This window comes from Neolamprologus brichardi, chromosome 23 (assembly GCF_056152115.1).
Source record: "Neolamprologus brichardi isolate AB-2024 chromosome 23, ASM5615211v1, whole genome shotgun sequence".
Taxonomy (NCBI): Eukaryota; Metazoa; Chordata; class Actinopteri; order Cichliformes; family Cichlidae; genus Neolamprologus; species Neolamprologus brichardi.
The window spans coordinates 17,982,866-18,005,344 of record NC_142125.1 but is presented as its reverse complement, the minus strand read 5'-3'; the positions used below and the strand labels follow the sequence as shown (position 1 = coordinate 18,005,344).

Sequence of the window (22,479 nt, the reverse complement as noted above, 5' to 3'; positions counted from 1 at the left end):
TTCAGCAAACAAAATTACAAAGAAAGAATTTTTATTGAGGTATCCTCAACTGAATCAAAGACAAAAGAAACCGTTAAATGTGGATTCTTCAACAGTTACGTTTCACTCTTCAAAGCCTCTTAGTACATACTTTAATAGTTGACCAAGATATGACTTAATTTTATCTTACAGAAACCTGGTTACTGGCTAATACGGGTCCTATCTATTTTTTAAAGATAGCTGCTAATTTGTCCAATATTCCTGTTTCTTCAGGAATGTGATCTATTGAAAGCAGCAGTGGTGAAGCAGGTTTATGTTTCAGTGTATGATTACATAAATAAGATCTCTCGTTTTTTAAAATAAGTACACATTAGCCTCTCATTTGGCTTCTTTAATAAATTGAACTGACTGAGAGAGTTTTGCAGGCACATGATGGGGTTTATTCATCTGTGTTAATTACAGGAACACAGTACTGTGACTATTTTCTCAGTACTGTGCACACAAACAAAACAAAGCTAATTTGACAGACAGATGTCACTGAGTGCACCTCTCTCTGCACACAGTAAAATTTAACAAAATTAAGAGCCAGAACACATTATCTTACCATCTGTCCAATAAATGCCTGAACAGGATTTAACTGAATGGACTGGTCTTAAATTTGTTTTGTTACCAATATTAAATTCAGATATTCTAGTCAGGATTTGGTCGATATCTGATCTAAATGTCAGATTGGTGTATCCACAGTTAAGAGTCTTAACTTTTCCACCAGGTCATTCCTGCTGATCTTCAATAAAACGCTCTCCATCACTTCTACAGCTCCACTTATCTCATACTTCTGCACCATGAGATCCACCATTGCATGCCGCTCTGCCTTCGTAAGCTTGTTTTCTTGGATGGGCTTGATGTTTTTCCACAGCTCAGACTTGAGGTGCCACTTAAAGGTGTCAAAGTCCCCATCATCTAAATCATTCAGGATCTCGAGAAGCTCAGTTGAAACTTTCAGCTAAAAATCAGAGTTTAGTGTTAGTTGTTTTCCATGTTACTTATATTTAAGCAATATTATGTTAATGTAACTTTGTAACAGTTCAGAAGGGACTTCATCCCATCATCCACAAAAAGATGTTATTTGTAATTGATCTGTGTTGGCCTTTTCCTAATTTCCAGTATCTAGAGCAAGGAGGAAGCATGTCACTCGTCCTGGCTGTTCATTGCCGCAGGAGTCCAGCTCCTTGACTCGTTCTTGCCACTGATTAGCTTTCCCACTGTTCTGCAGTCTTGACCTGATTACTGGGTCTAATTCATGACCACTTTTGCAATAAAAACATTATTCCATCTATTATTTCCATCCACAGTAATTATTACTTTGAAGCATGGAAATATTCTTAGGTCAACAGATATGACACTGCAAACACAGAAACAACAATAACGGTGGAGCCAGGGTAAAAAATCAAATCAACACACAGAAGAGCAGCAACAGTGGGCAGGCTAACAGAGCTTAAAACTCACCTTTGGTGCGACACTCACCTCTGGAGAACCTGAAATAAAAAAGGAAAAGACAATACAAAAATTTACAAGTCCTGAAATATATTTTTGCTGCTGTAAAACGGAAAAGAGTCAAAATGGAATCTTACAGACTTTTTTGTTTGTGTTTTTGCTTTTTAAGTTTTGAATTGTGCAAATTTCTTGTAACAGGCAGTGGACCAAGGACAGTTTCAGATCACACTTTCTGATGTGGTTCGTATGATTGGTATGTGTGGGCAGTGTTGGGAAGGTTACTTTTAAAATGTATTCCACTACAGATTACATAATACATGCCTCAAATGTATTTTGTAATGTATTCCATTACGTTACTCAATGAGAGTAACGTATTCTGAATACCTCAGATTACTTAATATATTATCGTGCTTTTAAAACTACATGGATGTCCTATTATGTACTATTGGTTCAGACTTGAATTTCAAACACTGTACCTCATAAAATGTTATTTGACATAATCAAGGTCCACTGATCACTGAACACTGGCATGTTAATGATTATGAAACTAACCTCGCGGTCAGTTACAGTCAAATATAAAACTGTTTTCAGTGTGATGATCATAACAGATCATTACTGTCCACAGTGGTTTTTTTAGATATTGATATTAAAAACTGCAATGTAGTCACTGTGTCCATCCTTTTATATTTAGAATTGATTGTAAATCGACTCATGGTAAATAAATATAAAAAATAGCAAACTATGATATAACTGGGATTTTAATGTTTTTAAAAAAAGTTTAAAATAATGTAAATTAATCTGCTCTGCTATAGGATTTTATAAGTGTCAGTCAGCTGGTTCAGGTGTAGCAGGAGGAGAGTAGTCAGAGGGAAACCTGCAAACGAGCAGGTTTAGGTCACAGAGACTGTTACCGTGGTAACTGACTCACAGTTGACTCTCTTTATGGAGCACACCCAAAACTCTGAACATAACCTGATCCTGTGAGTTTTATTTTGTATTATCTCAGCTGCAGACTCATATTTATTTAAGGATGAGAGAGTAGTGTGTGCAGCTGTTTCCTGTAGGCTGGGTAACAGGCACCTGCAGGCCTGGTGGGTGTGGCCCTGCTAGGGGGCTGGCCACACCTGAAGACCATGCCACACACCTGCCGCTGATCAGGCTCATCGGGGGAGCTATTTAAGAGTGTGATGAAACTCCCACCGGTGTGGGACGATTGTGAGAGACTCCATGTCAGTGTCTTGAGAGCAAAGTCTAAGTTAGTGTATGCCCACTGTCTATTGTTTACCCCAGGAGGAGCGTGGGAAGCCCGAGAGCAGCAAGCACTGGGAGTGCAGACACACGGGAGCAGAGAACGTGAGGCAATTAGGAAGAAGAGCACAGGGTTTTTTTGTGTGAACTGTTTACATCACTGTAAATAAACACACTGCTCATCATTAAGAGTCCTGCATTTGGGTCCTCATTCCCCATTTCCCACGGTCTGCCAGACAGACTTTGACACATGCAGCTTTGATATGATGTTAACAACTGCAGTGTATGTGTCCTGTCTTAAGATCAGGCAAAAGTGCTTATAGAATGATCACATTGTTGGAAAATCATTTGCTGCAAAAAAGAAAAAAAAGTATAAATCAGTGAATAATAAATAAAACCTCTTATATTTATTGTTCGTCTTTTGCACTGAATTAAACTGGAACCTCATGATCTCATCTCTATGCATACTGTACTGTATATGGGAGAGATCACAAAGTTTACTTTGACTTTGAATAAAGTTGCATCTAAAAATCAGGAAAACAAAAAGACTTTAGATGCAATGGAAGAACTTTCAACCCTGGTACTCTCCCAGCAGGGGTCCTAGAAATCCTCCAGGAACGGTGATGTTACTTTCTGGAAAACTGATTGGTCAGTAAGCATTGATTTTATATCTGCTGACTTCTTATTTGAAACCAAACCTGCTCCAGAGCTGGTTAGGCTCACAAAATGAGTTACCGTGGATATTTACCCTGATAAGATGCAAACTACCTCCATAGTACAGACAACCTATGGACAACCCCGAAGTTACCTGGATGAGGCAACATCCTGCTTTGCGGTACACTCTTCTGGTGAAGCGTCTGACAACTGCTACAGGAGACAGGTGGAGAAGGAGACACAGCTGAAAGTGATTAAGACAGGTGAAGACAATTAGGGTGGGCCTGATAAGAAGAGTGAACAAAGATTAGTAGGGGTGAGGGGAGGAAGACAGGACAAAAGACACACTGTGGAAAAGAGGCAGATATTAAAGCATGTTGGTGTGGTCATTACCACTGTTGTCTCACAGCCTGAGTTTGTTTCCACCACTTGGCCGAGGCCTTTTGGTGTGAAGTTTGCATGTTCGCCCCATGTTTGTGTGGGTTCTCTCCGGGGACTCCAGCTTCCCCCAACGTCCAAAAGCGTAGTTAGTGAGGTTAGGTTAATTGGCGATTCTTGATTAAATGCAGAGTTGGCGAATAAACACATAGTGAGGTGAGTAAATAAGAAAAGCTCAGAGCATCAATGGATCTCTTAGTTACAGTGAAAACTAAAGGAGCTTTATCAAAAATTAAAGTTTTAAGCCTATTCTTAAATAACTGTCACTAACACTGTACACTCATCCGTTTTGAAACTCATCATGTATAATTATTTAGACACCTGTGTCAAATTAAACCTTTTTAGGTAATGGTTTAATTATCGCTACATTAATACGTAATCTAAAACAAAAATCTGCCTCCTGGTTACAGCTCTGAATTGTCATGTCTTGGGGGTTTAATAAATTTGGCAAAATTCCTATCAATGAGAGCTTCTCTACTCCAAGTTTAATGGATGCCGTCTCTCCTGATATCACCAGGCTTTCCCTAGAAAGTTTCCCAGATCATTTTCTGGACACCACTAAGACAGCCATGGATTTAAGGAGTGGCTCAATATGTTACTCCTGATCCAACTGGGGAGGGTACCAGAGGAAACTACATTTCAATATTGTTTTGGCAACATTAACACTGATTCAGTATTAATTTTAGTTCAATTGGTGTAGCTGAGTGACCATCCTGCCACTCCAATCGTCCTGTCATTTCCATTTTTCATGAAGAGCCACAGAGAAATACAAGGAGTCTTCTTTTTATTTCTACAGTATTGGACACTATGAGACAAAATGATGTTGCTGCAGGATGAAGCCTTTACCTGCCATATCAATGTCATGCTCCCAGACTTCTTCGTTGGTTTGGTCTTGAACTGTTACAGTGACTTCTTCTGTGTTTATATTAAAACGGATCTCAAATGTTGCATAGTAGTTTGGTTCAAACTCCATGTCAAATTCAGCTTTCTGAAAACAAGAATCGAGGTCAATGCCTTTATCCATGGCACGTTTATTAAGCTTTAGCAAGATTATCATTCACAGTGGATCACCAGGGGCCTCTATATCAGTCATGGTTCCTACTCAGTATATGCGTGTCCATTTTGAACAGGTGACAGTTCTACATGATCCCTTACTCTGTTTGTGGGTTAATTAACTAATAGGCCAGTAAAATGTCTTCTAGTACTTGCATCAAATTTAGCTTAACACTAGAAAATGACTTTCATTCAGCATATCAGTCTACAGCAAAACTGTTTTGGAGTTTAAGGATGTCAGATTTTTTCAAACACAGCAGTTTGATTCTTCTTGATGGTTGATATATTTTGTCATGTTTAGCAGCTCAACCTACAGAGCTTTATGTTTTATTGCTAAAGAGAGAATTCGGTGTTTTCTTATTTCTCTTTCTGTATCAGATGGGTATGAAAAACAAAGCTATTAAAATGCCTCCCGTCTCTGTTTATATTTGAATTCAACATCCTCCAGGAAGAACTGGTATTCTGTTCTCTATAGTAGTACAGGTAGCATTAGTCATTTTTCTTGTACAATATTTACCTTGGGTTGGATTTTCCTGGCTGTTGGACAAAGAACAGTGTAAGTCTCATTTTTGATGAGTTTACAGTTGGAAGGCACCGGGATGTAAACAGAGTGTGGATGCTGTGCTTTCACCTTAAGGAGACACCAGAACATTTTATTTAGAGGTTTAATTTTCAGTAGAGGCCAAGTGACACATCAGAAATCAGATCACTTTCAACATCACAAGAATAAAAGAACAAAAATAAATTATTTTTAATGTTTAAATGATTCCATTTGAAAGTTTCTGAGCTCTAATACACAACCATAACCTTTGAAAATAAACAGCTCTGTGAGTGTGCTCAGCGATATAACTGGAAAGAATGGTCTCTTTCTTTATTTACTGACCTACGGATGCTCAGATTCCCCAAATTATTTTCTCACCATTTTGTACTGTTTTTGTTTTTTTTTTAATTTCATGTTAAACTATGGGGGACGGTGGAGACACCAGGTGTCAGAAGAGAGGAACCTTGGAGCACATTCTAAGCTGCTGTTCAAAAGCCCAGCAAAGTGCCATCAAGTTGGCCACCAACGCAGCAGAAGCGGCATCGAGGTGGTTGTGGATCAAAAGAAGAGAGGAGTGGCATGTAGGGTAGAGCTACCTGGACACAAGCTGGGGCTTGATCAACCTTAGCTGGGTCACCTGGGAGAAGGGGCCTGATTGTTGAAAGACCCGGAACCACTTATGAGCCCAGGTTACATCATTGATGATGTGTCCAGGGCAGGGGTGGGCAATCTCAGTCCATGAGGGCCGGTGTCCCTGCAGGTTTTAGATGTGTCCTCGAACCAACACAGCTGATTTAAATGGCTAAATTAGCTCCTCAACATGTCCTGAAGTTCTCCAGAGGCCTGGTAACGAACTAATCATGTGATTCAGGTGTGTTGACCCAAGGTGAGATCTAAAACCTGCAGGGACACCGGCCCTCGTGGACTAAGATTGCCCACCCCTGGTCCAGGGGCACCAGGCGGTGTATCTAAAACAACTAGGGTTTTTAAAAAAATTTTTTAAAAATTCAGTTTTGCATTTCATTACAATTTTACATCTCATAAGTGTGTATGCACACAAAGTACATTTTAGTGATTAGTATAATTACTAAATAGAGTTTAGTACAAAATTTTCTTGCAAGTTTGAAATGCACAAACATCTCAACCATTCTGCTGAGTATGACGTTATTTTGTGCCTCTATTCTGAGCACACGTAAATAATTTTTGCAAATACAAATGTTACATTTTGAGAAGAAAATTATTTTGAGCAAAGGAAAGTTTAATTTGAGTGAAAAAAATTATTTGCTGCGTATAAGAAATGTATTTCAGTGTTTGCTATTAACCATATACACACACAGCCCCTTTCGGTCAGTTGTTGGCATTTGCTCTTGCTCAGATCTCTGCTCTGTGTGCTCACAGACATCTGCAGACCTGCTCTCAGTGTGTCGCTCCCACTCTCAACATCTCTGCTCCCTGCACGCACAACTCTTTCTGTACATTGTTATAAATGTTCCACAAATCCAACCAATTACAGTCTTGGATGCAAAAATTTATTGGCTGTTTTGGTTGTAGCTAAATCCATTTTTGGTTAGTATTATTAATTATTTTATTTTAAAATATATAATTTTTAGGACCATTGTTGGTTTAATTCTCCACTGGATTTAGCTACACTTAGGACAGTGTTCCTGGAATGCACTAGCTAGCGAGCTGATTGGAGACCAAAACAGCCAATCAGAATTGTTGCATCCAAGTCTGTGACTGGGCGAGAGGGACTGTTATTGTATGTGTTATGGATAAAAGCAAACACTGAAATACATTTTTTGAACGCAGCAATGAATTTTTTTTTCACTCACAATTTCTTTGGAGGGGGGTAAATCGGAGGGGGTCCTATTCCTCTGCGGGGCAACCTGCATATGGCCAATAAAGCATTCATTCATTCATTCATTCCTCAAAATGCAAAATTTGTACTTGCAAAAATTATTTGCGTGTGCTTAGAATAGAGGCACAAAAATAATGCCATAGACAGGGGCTTCCATTCCAGTCAAATATTTGCTTGAACAATGCTCTCCTAGTGGATGCCAATTGTAACATCACAATCTCAAGGTATACTGGAGTAGACGACTCCCAAAATCATCGTGTATGAAATGTGAACAGCATAAAACAAAGTGCAGCTGAACACAGAAAGATGCGTGATACTCGTCATCTCCAGCTGGCGTTGGGGGTTTTGCTCAGCCACCTAACATAATGAAAGCTTAGCTGTGTTCAACTTCCTTCATACACCTCAGGAAAAAAAGAAGGTAAACAGACTGGTTTTTATATCTCACTTTTAACTTGACACACAAAGCACTTTATACACCTAACCTCATTCATACCCATTAATAAAAGCACTTTTGTTTTGACATTATATTTAGCTTCCACTAAAGTATTGAAAGCGATGAAGATATAGCATTTGATCCAACTTTACCTCGTGCAGAGGGACGTTGCATGGCAGGAGAAAAACATCAAGGTTTTGTGTCTGTGCTCCCATCGGTGTTGCTCTGACAAACAGTAAAACTTGGCCCTTAACTGGATTCTTTATGGTCAAAAACCTCTTTACGAAATCCCAGATAAGCCCAAAGGCAGAGAGGTGGGAGACTTCTACAATCACATGAGTATCTGTGATCTTCAGTGGCTGTAGGACGCTAAATCCATCATCGGAGAAGTTGATGACAGACAGCGAGTCATCAGAGAGCACAGCTGTGAAAACAGAGACAGTTTTTGTCACTTGCTCCAATCCAATTCTGAGGAAATGGCTAAGCACAACTGTCTATAATTTGAACAATAATTGGCTGTATGTGTTGCTAGGTTAGATTTTTTTCTCAGTTGGATAATTTTATTCAACAAAAAATACAAACCCAGATCTCCAGTACGGAGCCCCGCAAGGGACACTGGAGGTAAAATAAATGAAGATGAACTCGCAAAGGTTTTGCCCCTTGCGGGGTTCCATACTCTAGAGCTACAAAACATCTCAAATGCTTAGACATTTTACTGTTTCATGAAAAAGATTGGCTCATTTTCAATTTGATGGCAACGGCACATGTCAAAAGGTTTGGAAAAGTATGCGGTTCTTAAAAAGAAACAGCTTTTAATCGTGGATCAATTTCAGAATAAGCACTGCTGTAACAGTGTTTTGTTGTTTTTCTGTTCCCAAGTCTGCAACCATGACCTTTGAAAATAAAAGCTCTTCAGAGTGGAACTTTGCAGTACAGTAATTTGTTTACCTTCATCTGTTTCACAGTGTGGGAAGTGGAGTTGACGAATTGCATCCTCATAGCCCTTTATCTCAAACAGTGGTCCTGCTGCTGTCTTTCCAGTTGATTGGAGGATACTCTGATCCCACTGGATAATCCTGTACAGAACTTCCACCTCCTGAGTCATGTCAAACACCAGTCCAGTCAGAGAACACTGGAAGAGACCCGAACCAGGACACTTGAATCTGTGGGGAAAAAGAAATGAAGAAAGAAGAGGGAAATAGATGCATGGAAGTAAAATAAAGTCCATACTGTAGCACACAGTCAGTAGATGTTTTATCTACTGTTGCTGCACTGGCTATTTGAATAAATCAATGCAACTTTAGAGGTTTAGACATTTCTAGATATTAGTGCTGGGCAGCATTTACATTTTCAAATAGTGATTAATCTCATGATTCTTTGTGATTAACTGCATTGTCAAAGCAACATTCAATAATGAATTCAAAAGTAGTATATTATGAACTTATTATACCGTATTTTCTGGAATATAAGGTGCACTTGAAATGCTTACATTTTCACAAAAATCGACAGTGCAGCTTGTAATCCGGTGCGCCTTATGTATGAATTCTGGTTGTGCTTACTGACCTCGAATTGATTTTATGTGGTACACAGCACTCAAAAATCTATCAAAAAAATGTTTTAAGTAAGACTTTGGTAAGCTACAAAGCTGCACTGCTTGATGGATTGTCGGAGCATTACAGCTACTGTAGTCAGGAGCCTTGCGGAGCAATCTGGGTCCAAAAATCCATCCGCTTCACGTCCCAAAGTCAAATCAACACTGCGGCGTCACTGAGAGTTAAAAACTGTCCAAATTCTTTTATCTTTAATAAAATGATCAGCGTTGCTGCTTTACTGTCCTGAAGCAGTGCAGCTGTGCACCACTGTTGCACAGTCACAGGCACTCAGGCCATCTCCGAAGTTGGCATCCTGAAAGAGGACCTGACTGACCAGGGCACATTTTTAGTGTCTCGCACACTAAAACAGCTGTACAAATTACTGGGCATTAAATCTGTCTGGACATGCATCTACCACCCTCAGACAGACTGGATGGTGGAGCAGCTGAATAAGACTTTGAAATCTGTGATGTGTAAGTTTATTCACAAGGATCAGTGCAATTGCAGTTACTGGTTAGACTCTCTGTTGTTTGCAGTGCAGAAGGTGGAACCTTGAGAACCTTTGAGTTACTGTTCAGCAGAAAGCTGCAAGGGGTGTTGGACCTGATTTTAAAAAAGAGACTGGGAGGATGATCCAAGCCAAAGCAAAAAATGAAATTCAGTACATTTTTAACTGGACTGCACAGCTGCACACTTTGGGGAGGTTATCACGAGAAAATATGTCTCAAGCCCAGGAATATCAGCTTGTCACAGTGTAATCGTGCCTTCAATATTTGAGATATGATGCTCAAGAACACACTAACACACTAACTGGCCTCACACTAACACAGGTTAGTAGAAGATCTGGCATAGACTCATTGAGAACACTGGTCTTATATGCAGGCCATTTGCCAACAGGTGCAGATGGTGATTGGAATGAGCCTAATCAGCCGGCAGTTTGTAGATATCCACTTCACTACGGCGAATGTTAGCTTGTCCTGCTGTCTTGCTATACTGCTCCCACATGCTGCATCTAACATAGTCTTTCGAAAACTCCTGCCACTGCTTGTTTGGGTGGGTGGTTTTCTGGCATCAGTAGTGTGTAAAGCATTAAAGTGATATTTCAGGTTTGAAGCACTCCGGTGAAAAGAAAACTCAACCTTGCAGTGCTTACAAATGCTGTCTACAACACTGCTGTCTGGAACAGTTTTATAATGAAAATGTCCATGTAAAAGAGCTGTATCTGTTTTCTGGCTACTACTCCTTTCACCACCTTTTACTTCTCATTAATTGAGCATTTTAAAATTGAATTTTATACTCTAAAGGTGTTTTACACGACATCTCATGGGACTGGTCATGAATCCCTCGTTAAAAAAAGCAGAGAACCCCCAGCAGATAACTGTGGGGTCCAGAGAGACTACCTCACCATTTGGACACAAGCTGAGACCTGATGAGCTCCAGCAGTGTCATATAGCATGAAAGTATTGTACTCAATTTGGAAGACTATTATTTGTAGCTGTCAAAATAATGTGATAGAAATTTTTATGCAGAATGATTACCTGTAGGAAATGTTTCCAGATTCAGTTTCCACTTCAGGTTCAAAGATGGATGTGAGCTGGAACATAAAATCCCAATAAAATACACTGAAGTTTTGGTGGTAATGTACCAAAACGTGGAAAAGTTCAAAGTGTGTGCGGTCTTGGATTCAGAACAATAAAAATTCTGAAACCAAGATTTGAAGATTCACTCTGTTACAGCAGATATTTAAGCAATTTGAATGAAGGTACCTGCTGAGTCCTGAAATCTTTTTGGACCATCAGCTCAGAGTAGTTTCGATTTTTTCTCCTCACAATGGCCTTTAAGTTACCTAATATAAGAATATGAAGAACCTATTATCATATATTCACTGGAATTCGCTCACTAAAGTTAAAGCATATTCGGGATGTAAATTGGATCAATATTTTGATACCAGGTTCGTTGTTTGATCACAATTGTTTCAGGGTCAGAATAATTTTCTGTATAGTCATATAGCTGTGCCAGTGCCTGAGGGGATGCTGAAGTGGACTGTAGCAGAGAAATGTGATTTATTCATTTACCTGTATAGTTCTTGATCGTGCACCCTTCTCATGAATATTTCAATATTTGCAAGTATGGCGATTGTAGTGTGATATGGACTTTAGGGTGTTTTTGTTCTCCTCATGGTAATTAATCACGACACTTGCCTATGTGTAATTTGGCCCAATTTCTTGTAGTGTAGACTTTGAATAGTCTTTACCAGTTTATTATGACCTCCATGTGATGTTTATATTAGGTGCATAACTAGTGGCTAGCTTAATTACTTTGTTTGTGGAGGCGCGTGAACACCATGTCTATTCTGCTATTGACCTGTGTGGCCACTTGATGGCTCTATTGGATTATATTTGAATAGAGCAAGCCCATAAGGCTTTGGAGCGTGATGTCACGGGGGTGGGCGTGGAAAGGATTTTGGCCCAATCCGCCATTTTGGGGGTCTAAGGCACACACAACAGCCATGGTTCGTTCTTGCTGTGTGGTCGGCTGCAATGTTCAATCGCACGACCGGCAAGAGAATAAGCTTGAAAATGGTTTGTCTTTTCATTCTTTCCCAACCTGGAAGCAACATGAGGGAGCTCTGTATCGATGTTAGCAAACGAAGGCGTCTAGCCTGGATAGCAGCTGTGAGACCAGCTGATATCCAGTTCTCTTCCATCTCCAAATATCTGTTGGTGTTCCAGACATTTTCATTCCGGTTCGATGCACTCTGAGCTCATAGCAAATTAGAACAAACATCCTACTGAGTGATTTTGCAGAACTACCTTCTATTTATAGAGTTGCTAATTATTTGGCATTATTGCAGCAAACCAGCCAGTGAAATGGATGAAACATCATGACTGGGTTCCAGCGCTACACAAGGGACCTGCTTCAAACAAACCACCATGCCAATCAGATTACTTCTTCCATGTGAGGGTGAAGAGGTGACCCTTCTGGATAAGATGGTGAAGGTTTGCTGCGTTTGGTGAACAGTGTGGTAGTAAAACCAGGGAAAAATGAAACCTGCTCCTGTTAAATATTCTTAAGTATTTTGCTGTATAAATAGCGGTATTTTTTTCAAACGATACAGTAAATAAAGTAATGTTAGTAGTGGTTGATATCATGTAAACACTGTCATGATTTTATGTAAACATTTTGTCATTTGTAAACTATAAATGATATGGATTCTACACTGTAACTAATGTGATGTTCTATAAAGTGGTTTTAATAAAAGAAAAAAAAGAGGCAAAAATTAGTTTGTTTCTTTATTCAATTTTTGAACAGTGGGACTCAGTCAGTACATATTCAGTAAATGCAAATTATTTACACGGCAGTGAACTGCAGGCATAAATCTAGACCCCTAGATAAAACATTATGGCATTATAGCAGTGACAACTCCTCCAGGTGTGATTTTTCTTTTTTTTGAGGACGGCTCCTTTTACCTCTCAATACTGATGGTCTGTTTATGTTTTGATCAAGAGCCTTTTTTTGGGCAGCTGAAGAGGAGAAGTCCATCTTATGGCCAACCTCTGACTGTATCTTGGTCACATTACCCAGCAAAACCCAGCATGCAGGTTCATCTGTAACAGTCCTTGTGCCACAGATCAGCACTGTTGCTTCTACATTAAACAGAAGAGCAGTGACATGGGTGCAGGTCTCCATCAGTGCATTGAACTCACTATGTTATCCCTCTAACAGCCTCCACATGTTCTCACTGTAGTTTCCCCTCATGAATGAATTAATGCTGCACTAATCTGAATGTTCGGGGGAAAATCAAACGCATTTCACACGCAGTACTCAAGCTGACTTACCTTTGTTTGAATGAAGACTTGTACGCGCTGACTTCACAGACAAGGTACGAGAATATGTCAGGCTACTCATTTGAGTCACTGAGTCAGTTGACCAGAGAGTGCAAAAAAATGTACATTTTCACACAAACTTAATTTGTTTCTCTTTTCATGTAAATCCTACTGCTAAGATGAGTGATTGAAAAAGAAAAACAACTATTTTTAGTAAAAAAGAAAAAAAAAGATTTCTAAAGGGAACATTTATGTTATTTATTTTAATTTTATTTTATTAGTATTTTTCTCAAATGTGTCAAATATATATTTTCTCATCTAAATGTCCACTGAGCTGTGAGCCAGGGGGCGGTAATGCTCTTTAACACTGGTTGCCAAACAAGAAGAAGAAGAAGCTGTGAGCCAGGAGGGAGGGGGTGAGTGACTGATTCGTTCATGCTACGATTCAGCACAGGAGGGAGGGTGTGAGTAACTCAAAAGTGCTGTTAGCATGTTAGCAGAGCGATGCTACTGTGAACCGAGGAGCTATTTTCTTGATGTGAGCTTCTACTCAGGGTTTTTTCTTCCAGTTCAGAGCAGAAATGTTTTTGTTAAGTAACTGGCTGTTGTTTTTCCCCCCCCACAATTTTAATTATAAGCTAGATATATTTCTACTAATGAAATTAGTTTGCTAACAGCAACAGGGATGAGTCAGTGAGTCAGTTGGGCTTGTGAATCATGATTCACGAGTCTACTGGTAATTCAGTGCCAGATTAAACAATATAAGTTTTCATTATTTCAAAGAAAGAAAAAATACACAGCAAACAGTAAAGAAATCAGGAACCTTCTCTCATTTTGTTTTGTTTTTTTATCGATGACTTTATTACTTTGGTGTAGTATGAATGAGGGAGCTTCTGTATTATTAGGAAAAGTTGTAAAACAAGGCCCTACACATAAGCAGGGGCACACTGCACCTGGTGTTATCATATGGCTTATCTGTTAATTTATAAATTGGGGATTCAGTGTTTTCTGATCACAAACATGTTTTATTTGACATTTTTCTTGTGCATGAGTTTAAAGTTTGTGCTCCACCCAGGCGCTGCTGTATGTTTAGCTCTTCTGCCGCTGCTCTCTTCTCCTACACTTTTATGAAAACATTTTTTACTGACCCTGAGATCACTATTGGGCTCAGCCCAGAGGAGCTGCTTTTGAGGTTACAGGAAACCTGTACTGAGACCCTAAACATTGTGGCCCCATTAAAAACAGGCGCCCTAAACGTATTCCTCAGGCCTGGTTAAATGAATCTACCTGAACAGTCAGGCGTCAGTAAAGGAGAGCAAAGTGGAAGAAAGACAAATTGCAGGTTTCTTTTGAAAAGTAAAAGACTGTTGGAAATTTTATCAGAATACAGTGAAAAACGAGAAAAACATATTTTTCTCAGATCATTGCGTTAAATTGCCATAATCCTCCTATACTTTTTAAGACTGTCAGGTCTATTCTAAATGTGCCCCAGTCTACCACCCTGAAAGGCTCTGCTGACTCATGTTATCAGCAGTGTTGGTCAAGTTACTTGAAAAAAGTAATCAGTAACTAATTACTGATTACTTCCCCCAAAAGTAATCCCGTTACTTTACTGATTACTTATTTTCAAAAGTAATTAATTACTTAGTTACTTAGTTAATTTTTAAAAACACGATTTACAACTTGAATAGGTAATAAAGCGATAGATCTTTCAGCCCAATTCTACTTTTTCTGCATAATCCATCATACAAAATGTAATCAAATGGAAAAGTCCCTTTTTTTTAAACTTTTTTTATCAGTTTTAATCTTTTAACTTTATGCATCAAGTAAAAATTAAATTGTATGCACCATTCTCTGACTTGAAGAAATTAGTTTAACATTTAAACCTATTTTCTGTACATTCCAGCACATAAAATATTTTTTGTGTTTACACTCAGTATTTCAAAGAGATGCAAGTAAAACACAGCAGAAAATAAATAAAGTCAAAGACTAGCGGTCCTTTTGCTCTATTTTCACCTGTAAAGCAGGAGTGGCGTAGGTTTACCCTTGTCCAGATTTGCCGCTGCGGTCAGTGGAAGAATCCGCGAGTTTGTCTGTGAATTTCCGATTCCGTGGTAGCGCACTCGGTGCTTGCTTGGAAGTTTAGGGGGTTTTTTCGCTGTAAAAATAAGTTTTCTTCCCAGGCACAATGGACACTAATGTTTTTGTCACTTTTTATGGAATCAAAATCAAAGTAAGGTCAGTACCTCCACTGCCTTAAAGATGTCAAGGCTTGGATGGCTCTGAACCTTTTGAGCTTCAATGAACGCAAAACAGAGGTAATTATATTCAGGCCTAATAATACCTCACGCAATCCAGTTATTAATTATGGCTCGCTTGGGTCATATATCAAACAGTATGTCACAAATCTGGGAGTCATTATGGACTCGGATTTTAAATTTAATAAACAAATCAGTTCTGTGTTGCAAAAAGGCTTCCAGCTTTCCAGTTAATGCAAATAGCAAAGCTTAAGTCAGTTTTGTCAAGGCATGACTTGGAGAAACTAATACATGCCTTTATCTCAACTCGGCTTGAATATTATAATGCACTTTATGCTGGAGTCAGAAAAGCATCCTTCTTATTTTTTCAGCTTGTTTAAAATGCTGTTGTCCATCTCTTAACTGGTACACACAGGCATGAACATATCTCACCTATCTTGTCCTCTTTTCATTGGCTTCCTGTTTATCACAGAATTAAATTCAAAGTTCTAACATTGGCTTATAAATGCCTAAACGGTCTTGCTCCTCCATAGCTTTCTGAGGTACTTCAGCCTTATATTACCTCGCGGGCCCTTAGATCAGCTGACCAGCTGCTTTTGGTTGTCCCAAAAACTAGGCTGAAACTTAGAGGAGAACGAGCTTTTTCAGTTGTGGCTCCCAAACTTTGGAATACATTGCTTTTAAATATTAGACAGGCACCTTCGCTTCCTGTTTTTAAGTCTCTTTTGAAAACACACCTTTTTTCAATAGTGTTTAGACTGGTGTGATTTGACATGCTTTTTATGCTTTTATGTGAGTGTTTTAATGTGAATGGTTTTATCTTTTGTTTTATCTCTTGTTTTGTTCTTGTAAAGCACTTTGGGTAAACTTTCTGTATTTTAAATGTGCTATACAAATAAATTGGATTTGGATTTGAAAAGACAAAACACCCCATCACAGACCCAGGACTGTGACAGGGTCACAGACCCAGGACCATGACACTTAGAGCCTTTTGTGGGCCAATTTTGGATCCTTGGCCTTATGTTGGACAACTCTGCCTTAATGTCTATAAAGCTGGAGCAATTTGCTTCAGACAAACTGTTTGGAATAACACTGATTTACGAACTGTTAACAGTTGTTTAACTAACTTAGGATGTTACTGTCATGGTCCTGAGTCTGCCGACTCAGTGTTTTGTGTTTCTTTATGCTTTTGTTTATTCTGAGTATGTAATCTGTTATGATTTGCCATTTGTTAGGGTTTTGTTCTGTGTCTGCTCTGGTCCCACTGTGTTCTGTCTGTCTATGGCAGGGGTGTCGAACTCCAGGCCTCGAGGGCCGGTGTCCTGCAGGTTTTAGATCTCACCCTGGGTCAACACACCTGAATCAAATAATTAGTTCATTACCAGGCCTCTGGAGAACTTCAAGACATGTTGAGGAGGTCATTTAGCCATTAAATCAGCTGTGTTGGATCAAGGACACATCTGAAACCTGCAGGACACCGGCCCTCGAGGCCTGGAGTTTGACACCTGTGGTCTATGGTGTCACACTGTCTGCTTGTGAATCTGTCTGTTTAGTTCAGTGTCGTGTCGGGTTCTCTGTGTCTGAGTTTCCTGTTTTATTCTGAAGGTCCCCGTCTCATGTGAGTGTGTTCATTTTACGTTTCCCCTGTCCCGTCAGCTTCGATTTCTCCCAGGTGTGTTGCCCTCCTGTCTCTCATCCCCTGATTACTGGTGTGTGTATTTAAGCCCTGTGTGTTCTCTTGCCTGTTGCTGGTTCGTCTATGTTCCATGGCGTTCAGTTCCTCCATCTGCGTCTCTCTGCCCCGCACCCCATTTCTTATGCTCTCAGGTTTGTCATTTAGTTTTCCCCGTTTAGGTTTCTCCAGTCGTTTGTCATTCCTCACTGCCTATTCTGTCACTGCCACTTCTGTAAATAAACGTCACTCTCATCACCAGTCAACTGCCTGCATTTTGGGTCCTTTTCCTCCTTCACCACAGGGCTCACCCCGGCAGCCGTGACAGTTATATTCATATTCATATGTACTTGTCATGCTCCTGAATCAGGCAACCCATTGTTTGTTTTTTTTTTAAAAATTTTTAAGAATTAATATTCTGTAATATTTTTTAGTTGAGTATTCCTTGTGGTTCTGTGTCCCATGTGCAGTCTGTTGTGTATCGTGCATGTTTAGTTCTGTCCCCGTGTTTATTCTTCTGTTTCCCCGTCATGTCTTTGTTTTGTTCAGCCAGTCCACATCTCAATCTGTATCTCTGTTTTCGTTTTTTTTATAGTCCTTTGTCGTGTGTTCAGTGTGTTCAATTTTGCTTCCCCTTTGTCTCGTTATGTCAGATTAGTCCCAGCTGTGTTCCCCCCTGTTCCATAGCCTCTAGTTAATTCCACTTGTGTATTTTAGTCCTTCCCCTCTTTCTTGGTGCGTCCCCTACAGTAGCTGTGTTCTTGTCTAGTTCTAGGTTCTCCAGTCATGTAATGTCAAGTCTCGTCGAGTTCAAGATCATTAGCCTTAGTTTGTCTTTGTTTCTTTCATTAAGTATTGGTTTATTTTATTCTTAGTTTGTCCTATTTTTAGTAGAATCCTCTACCATGCCACACAGCTCACCATGACAGTATATTATATTTCATTAAAATTCATCACCTTCACTGAAAACTCACATTTCATTAAAAACTCACATTCCTATGTATGCTATTGTTATGGTACTGTACAAATGCTGGAACATCAATTAATTAGATTGCATCGCCGTCTACATGCATTATAGCTAAGGTGTGTAGGTGTGTGTGTCCTCTTACCTCTCCTCTCTGGGGGAATACTGGAGCGCTGTGTGAATAAGCTAAGCCTTTCTGTATGGCTGTCATCAAGAAGACACACACAAAAGGTCCATTAAGATTAGAGACACCCTGTAGTGCTGCTTATGTTTTTTGCGACAATAAACATCATGGCTGACATCAAACATTAATCACTGCCATCCAATCCTAACCAGAAAACTTGTTTGACAGTACAAGAAGAAACTACAGAAATACAAACAGGAGTAAAAACATCAGTATAGTGACAGCTCATGTTTTTACTACTTTCATGCTCTCATGGTTATTTAATATGTTACGTTACTTATTATTTTATGTTAATGCTATAGCTTTGGAAACATCGCACTTAGAGCATATTTGTAGCTTTCATATGATTTGGATTGATCATTTTCAAACATAGTGAATCTGCTTGTGTGTATCTCACTGCTGACAGACACCATCCTGCTGCTGAAGTTTGCTGGTGACACAGCAGTGGTGGTTCATCACATTAGTGGTTTTATAGATGAAATGCGAGGAGATTTTAAACTTGGACTAACAACAGCCTGGAAAAAAACATTTTGTTCTCATTTCATTTCGCATTGGTTTAAATTACCTTGTGTCAATTGATTCATATGTTGAATCTCTGGTTCGGCCCCCCCTGGTAAAAATAAATACAATAAATAATCTTTACAACAAAGTAAAACAGCTGACATCCCTGATCATTACAAAGTACTAATACAGACTAGAATACTTTTTACATCATACATGCTTCCCTGATCTCATATATTATTAGAAAACACTGCATTGCACTTCCATTGGTGCCCAGTTATACACAAATCCATTAGTTAAACTGCAGGCATGTCTTAAAGACAAATAACTGAATTTAATTTAATTTCCTTCTCGTAAATGTTATCTAAATTCAGAATATAAAATATGATTTTTCATACTTGGGCCAAAAATAAAATCTTAAAGATTCCTCACAGTGTTAATAACGTAATGCCATCCAGAGCAAGCATCTCATTAGACACCATGTTGAGTATGAGGTGTCCTTCAGTGTGCATATTAAACAAATATGTAGGACTGCTTCCTGTCATTTCATTAATATTTAATATTACTATAATTAGAAACATCTCATCTCAGGGTGAGGCTATGAAACTACTTCTAGCCTGGACTGCTGTAATTCCTTGTTATCAGGATTCACTAAAAACTTAGTGAAAAACCTTCAGTTGATCCAAAATGCAGCAGAAAGATTACTGACAGGGACTAACAGGACAGAGCGTATTTCTCCCATATTCTTAGTAGCTTCCTGTTAAATCCCAAGTATAAAGTCAAATATTGCAACAGGACAACACACCGTTCATATGCCATCACAATCATAATAATGCTTCCCTCCTCCATCCAGCAACACCTGGAACACCTGAGTGGAAGTTCCTCCCTACTGGAGTCCTACAGACACTCACCCTCTTCACTACAGAAACACCTCCTACAACATCCATTCTTTACACTCTGACTGCTGTGTTTGTGGAAACACTCCAACACACACCGCTTCACATATGAACATGGAAATGTGTGTGAAAAAGAGCTGAGCTGACATTAAACATGATGGAGGATTTATTCACAGACACTGAGTCAAAACAACATTTAGACACACATTATCTTTTTTTTCTTTTTAGATTGTCGGTACAACCTGAAGGACGCTGAAATCAAAGGTACGAGAGAGAAATAAAACTCTTATTTAAATGCATATTTTTGTAAAATTAACTGAAAATTTAAATAATTGAATAAAACCTAAGGGAAAATGAAAAAAAAAAGACAAAAATTAGGGATGCAACGATACCAATTTTTCCAAACCGATACGATACCGATACTTGGATCTGAGTACTTGCCGATACCGAGTACAAAAACCGATACTTCTACCACACACACACACACACATACAATTAATTAGAAGACAGGTTTTATTTTATTCTCTGCCGATAAAAAATAAAATCTTAATAAAAATGACCACAAAAAAATTTCAAGTGAAAAATAAGCACTTCTGTTAAATTATTGCAGAGTCTCCACATTGTAATTTAACAAAATATCACTGAACTATTGGCACTGTCTCGAGCTTTCAGAATAATAAATAAACACTTCTGTTTGGAATAAAATAAATACAAATTAGGTTTGAGAATAAAATAAACTTTTAAATTATTGCAGAGTGTCCATACTGTAAACAAACAAACAAAATAACTTAAGTATTCGGCATTGACGAACAAACTCCTCATCTGCCCGTGGATCATCAGTCCACTGTGCCGTTAAACCAAGAACTGACATCGCCCACACACTGCTTGTCTTTACCTCTTCAGAAAGTTTTGGCACCATTATCTCCCTGATTTTCCACGACCGGCATTGGCTGGTCATCCAGAGCGATAAAATGAGTCAGAGCCTCTGTTATTTTAACTGCCCGTGGATTTTCTCTTGACATTTTTCATCGCTTTTCCAAAACCTGAGTTAAATTGGGCTGTTCCGGTCCACACTGCTGACATTTTGTTTAGTCTAGCTACAGCAGCCTCCAGTTTCTCTTTTTTATCTGGAGCCGCCAGTCTCACTCGCCTAACCCTGTGCCTAGGGGGCCACTGGATGTCCCCTTGGTGGACCAAATAAAACTAAAAAATTCATATCACTGACAAGAGTCTATCCCCTAAAATACAATAGTTATATAATAATTTATATAAAAATAAATAATCATTACAGGAACACCTTCTCCTAATTTATTCAGAGAAAAAACACTGGGTCAGATGCAACATTAAAAAACAGAATACATCACCCAGTATCGCGAATGGTTAAAGCCTCATAGTCGGGTACAGGTTGAACCCTCACTCTATGTCTATCTGGATGTCCAGGTTGGTTCCTGTGAATAATGATGGAGCAGTGATGTGAATGCTGAGCTGTGACATGGAGAAGAGTCATGCACAGTTAGAAATGGTCATCTCACCTTTGAGCTTTCTCTCTTCCCACACACTGATCCATGCTGCTGACTTCACATCCACATCAGCTCACACACACTTTCTACCTTCACCTGCAGAGGAAACACAAATCATTCATGTGCACAGCAACTGAAATCCTCCTTTCCATCATGTGTGCTGTCCAAATATCAGCTGCTTCTTTTCTGCTTCATTTCACTGTCAGCTGAATGCAGTCAGACAGCAGTGTGAGGCAGAGGAAGCTGAAATGCTGCAGTGAGAAGAACAAAGTAACGACAGTTTGCTTTTCAAACAAACAGAAAAACATGAATAAAACCTTCAAATTGTCTATGTATGTTAATCAGTAGTTTAAACAAGACATGCCATCTAATTGGTGGCAGGAGAGTGGACAGAACAGCTGGACAGGTTTTTACCATGAACTATGGAGAAACATTACATTATAGACAATACGACAACACAAGGAGGTGAGAATAATGAGGAAGAGAGCAAAGAACCAGTGATGTCACACATGTCACACTAGAATGGTGTCGCAGGAGCTCCAAAGTGTTTACAATCATAGGGAAAATCCGACTATGCTGTCCTGGGAATTTCACCGAATATTTAGTTAGAAACTATAATAATTATCAAGAAGGATCTCGGGTGAACTATACTTCAGATAGAGATGTGGTTCAGTATAAAACAACAGTTTATTGACAGCTATTAAAAATATCATATGTAAAGAAGAAATGATTCAGTTGTACATGTACTGCAAATTCACAGCTGTATCTTACCAGAGGGTGAATGGGATGCCAGATGAGGACATGTACAGAAAAATCACCAACTCATTGTAACACGAAAGCAAATCTACATATCAAACATTCAGAAACCAAATGTACGAACACAAAACAAATTAATAATTTTATAATACTATTCTAAATGATTATACATACCACTGCTCTAAGTTGATAATTCAGTACAATATGATGCTTCCATATATTCCACATAGGGCTCAAAGGCTTTTCTAAAAGCCTGAACAAGTGTGTTGCAGGCAGATCTAGTGAGAAGGCAAAACAAGGCAAAAAATGCAAAGCAGCACTTCTGTAAACGCAGCACACAGAAGCAGTAGCAGTTCTGCTGTAAAGCTTTCAAACCACCCACTCAGGCCCAGACTTCCTGTAATGCATCGTAGAATTAGCATTTACAGTAAAAAGATGACTGTGACAGAACTTATGCTGAGATGGCGACAAATCAAAGATACATACCAATCAAACTGAGTCGCCCAATGTGCAAGCAACGTGGCCAATAGGAGGCTTCTTCTGCAGCTACAACTCTTAAACACACCTGTTTACTGGGGATGGGAAGCTCGAAACAAGTGTTTTGGCACTGA

The 22,479-nt window shown here is 39.1% G+C and overlaps 1 protein-coding gene across 1 annotated transcript in view; it reads right to left on the bottom strand.

Moving 5' to 3' along the window:
* Positions 1–284: 284 nt before the first annotated feature.
* The window catches only part of LOC118455025 (uncharacterized), a 48,424-nt gene continuing 26,229 nt past the window's right edge, over positions 285–22,479 (bottom strand). The window contains exons 6-13 of the mRNA XM_087836151.1: positions 10,829–10,884; positions 8,647–8,861; positions 7,851–8,122; positions 5,384–5,497; positions 4,660–4,801; positions 3,530–3,619; positions 1,486–1,514; positions 285–982 (exon numbers count right to left, since the gene is read on the bottom strand). Of these exons, the coding sequence (XP_087692277.1) occupies positions 704–982; positions 1,486–1,514; positions 3,530–3,619; positions 4,660–4,801; positions 5,384–5,497; positions 7,851–8,122; positions 8,647–8,861; positions 10,829–10,884 (1,197 nt within the window). The 3' untranslated portion in view covers positions 285–703. The remainder of the gene's footprint in view (positions 983–1,485; positions 1,515–3,529; positions 3,620–4,659; positions 4,802–5,383; positions 5,498–7,850; positions 8,123–8,646; positions 8,862–10,828; positions 10,885–22,479) is intronic.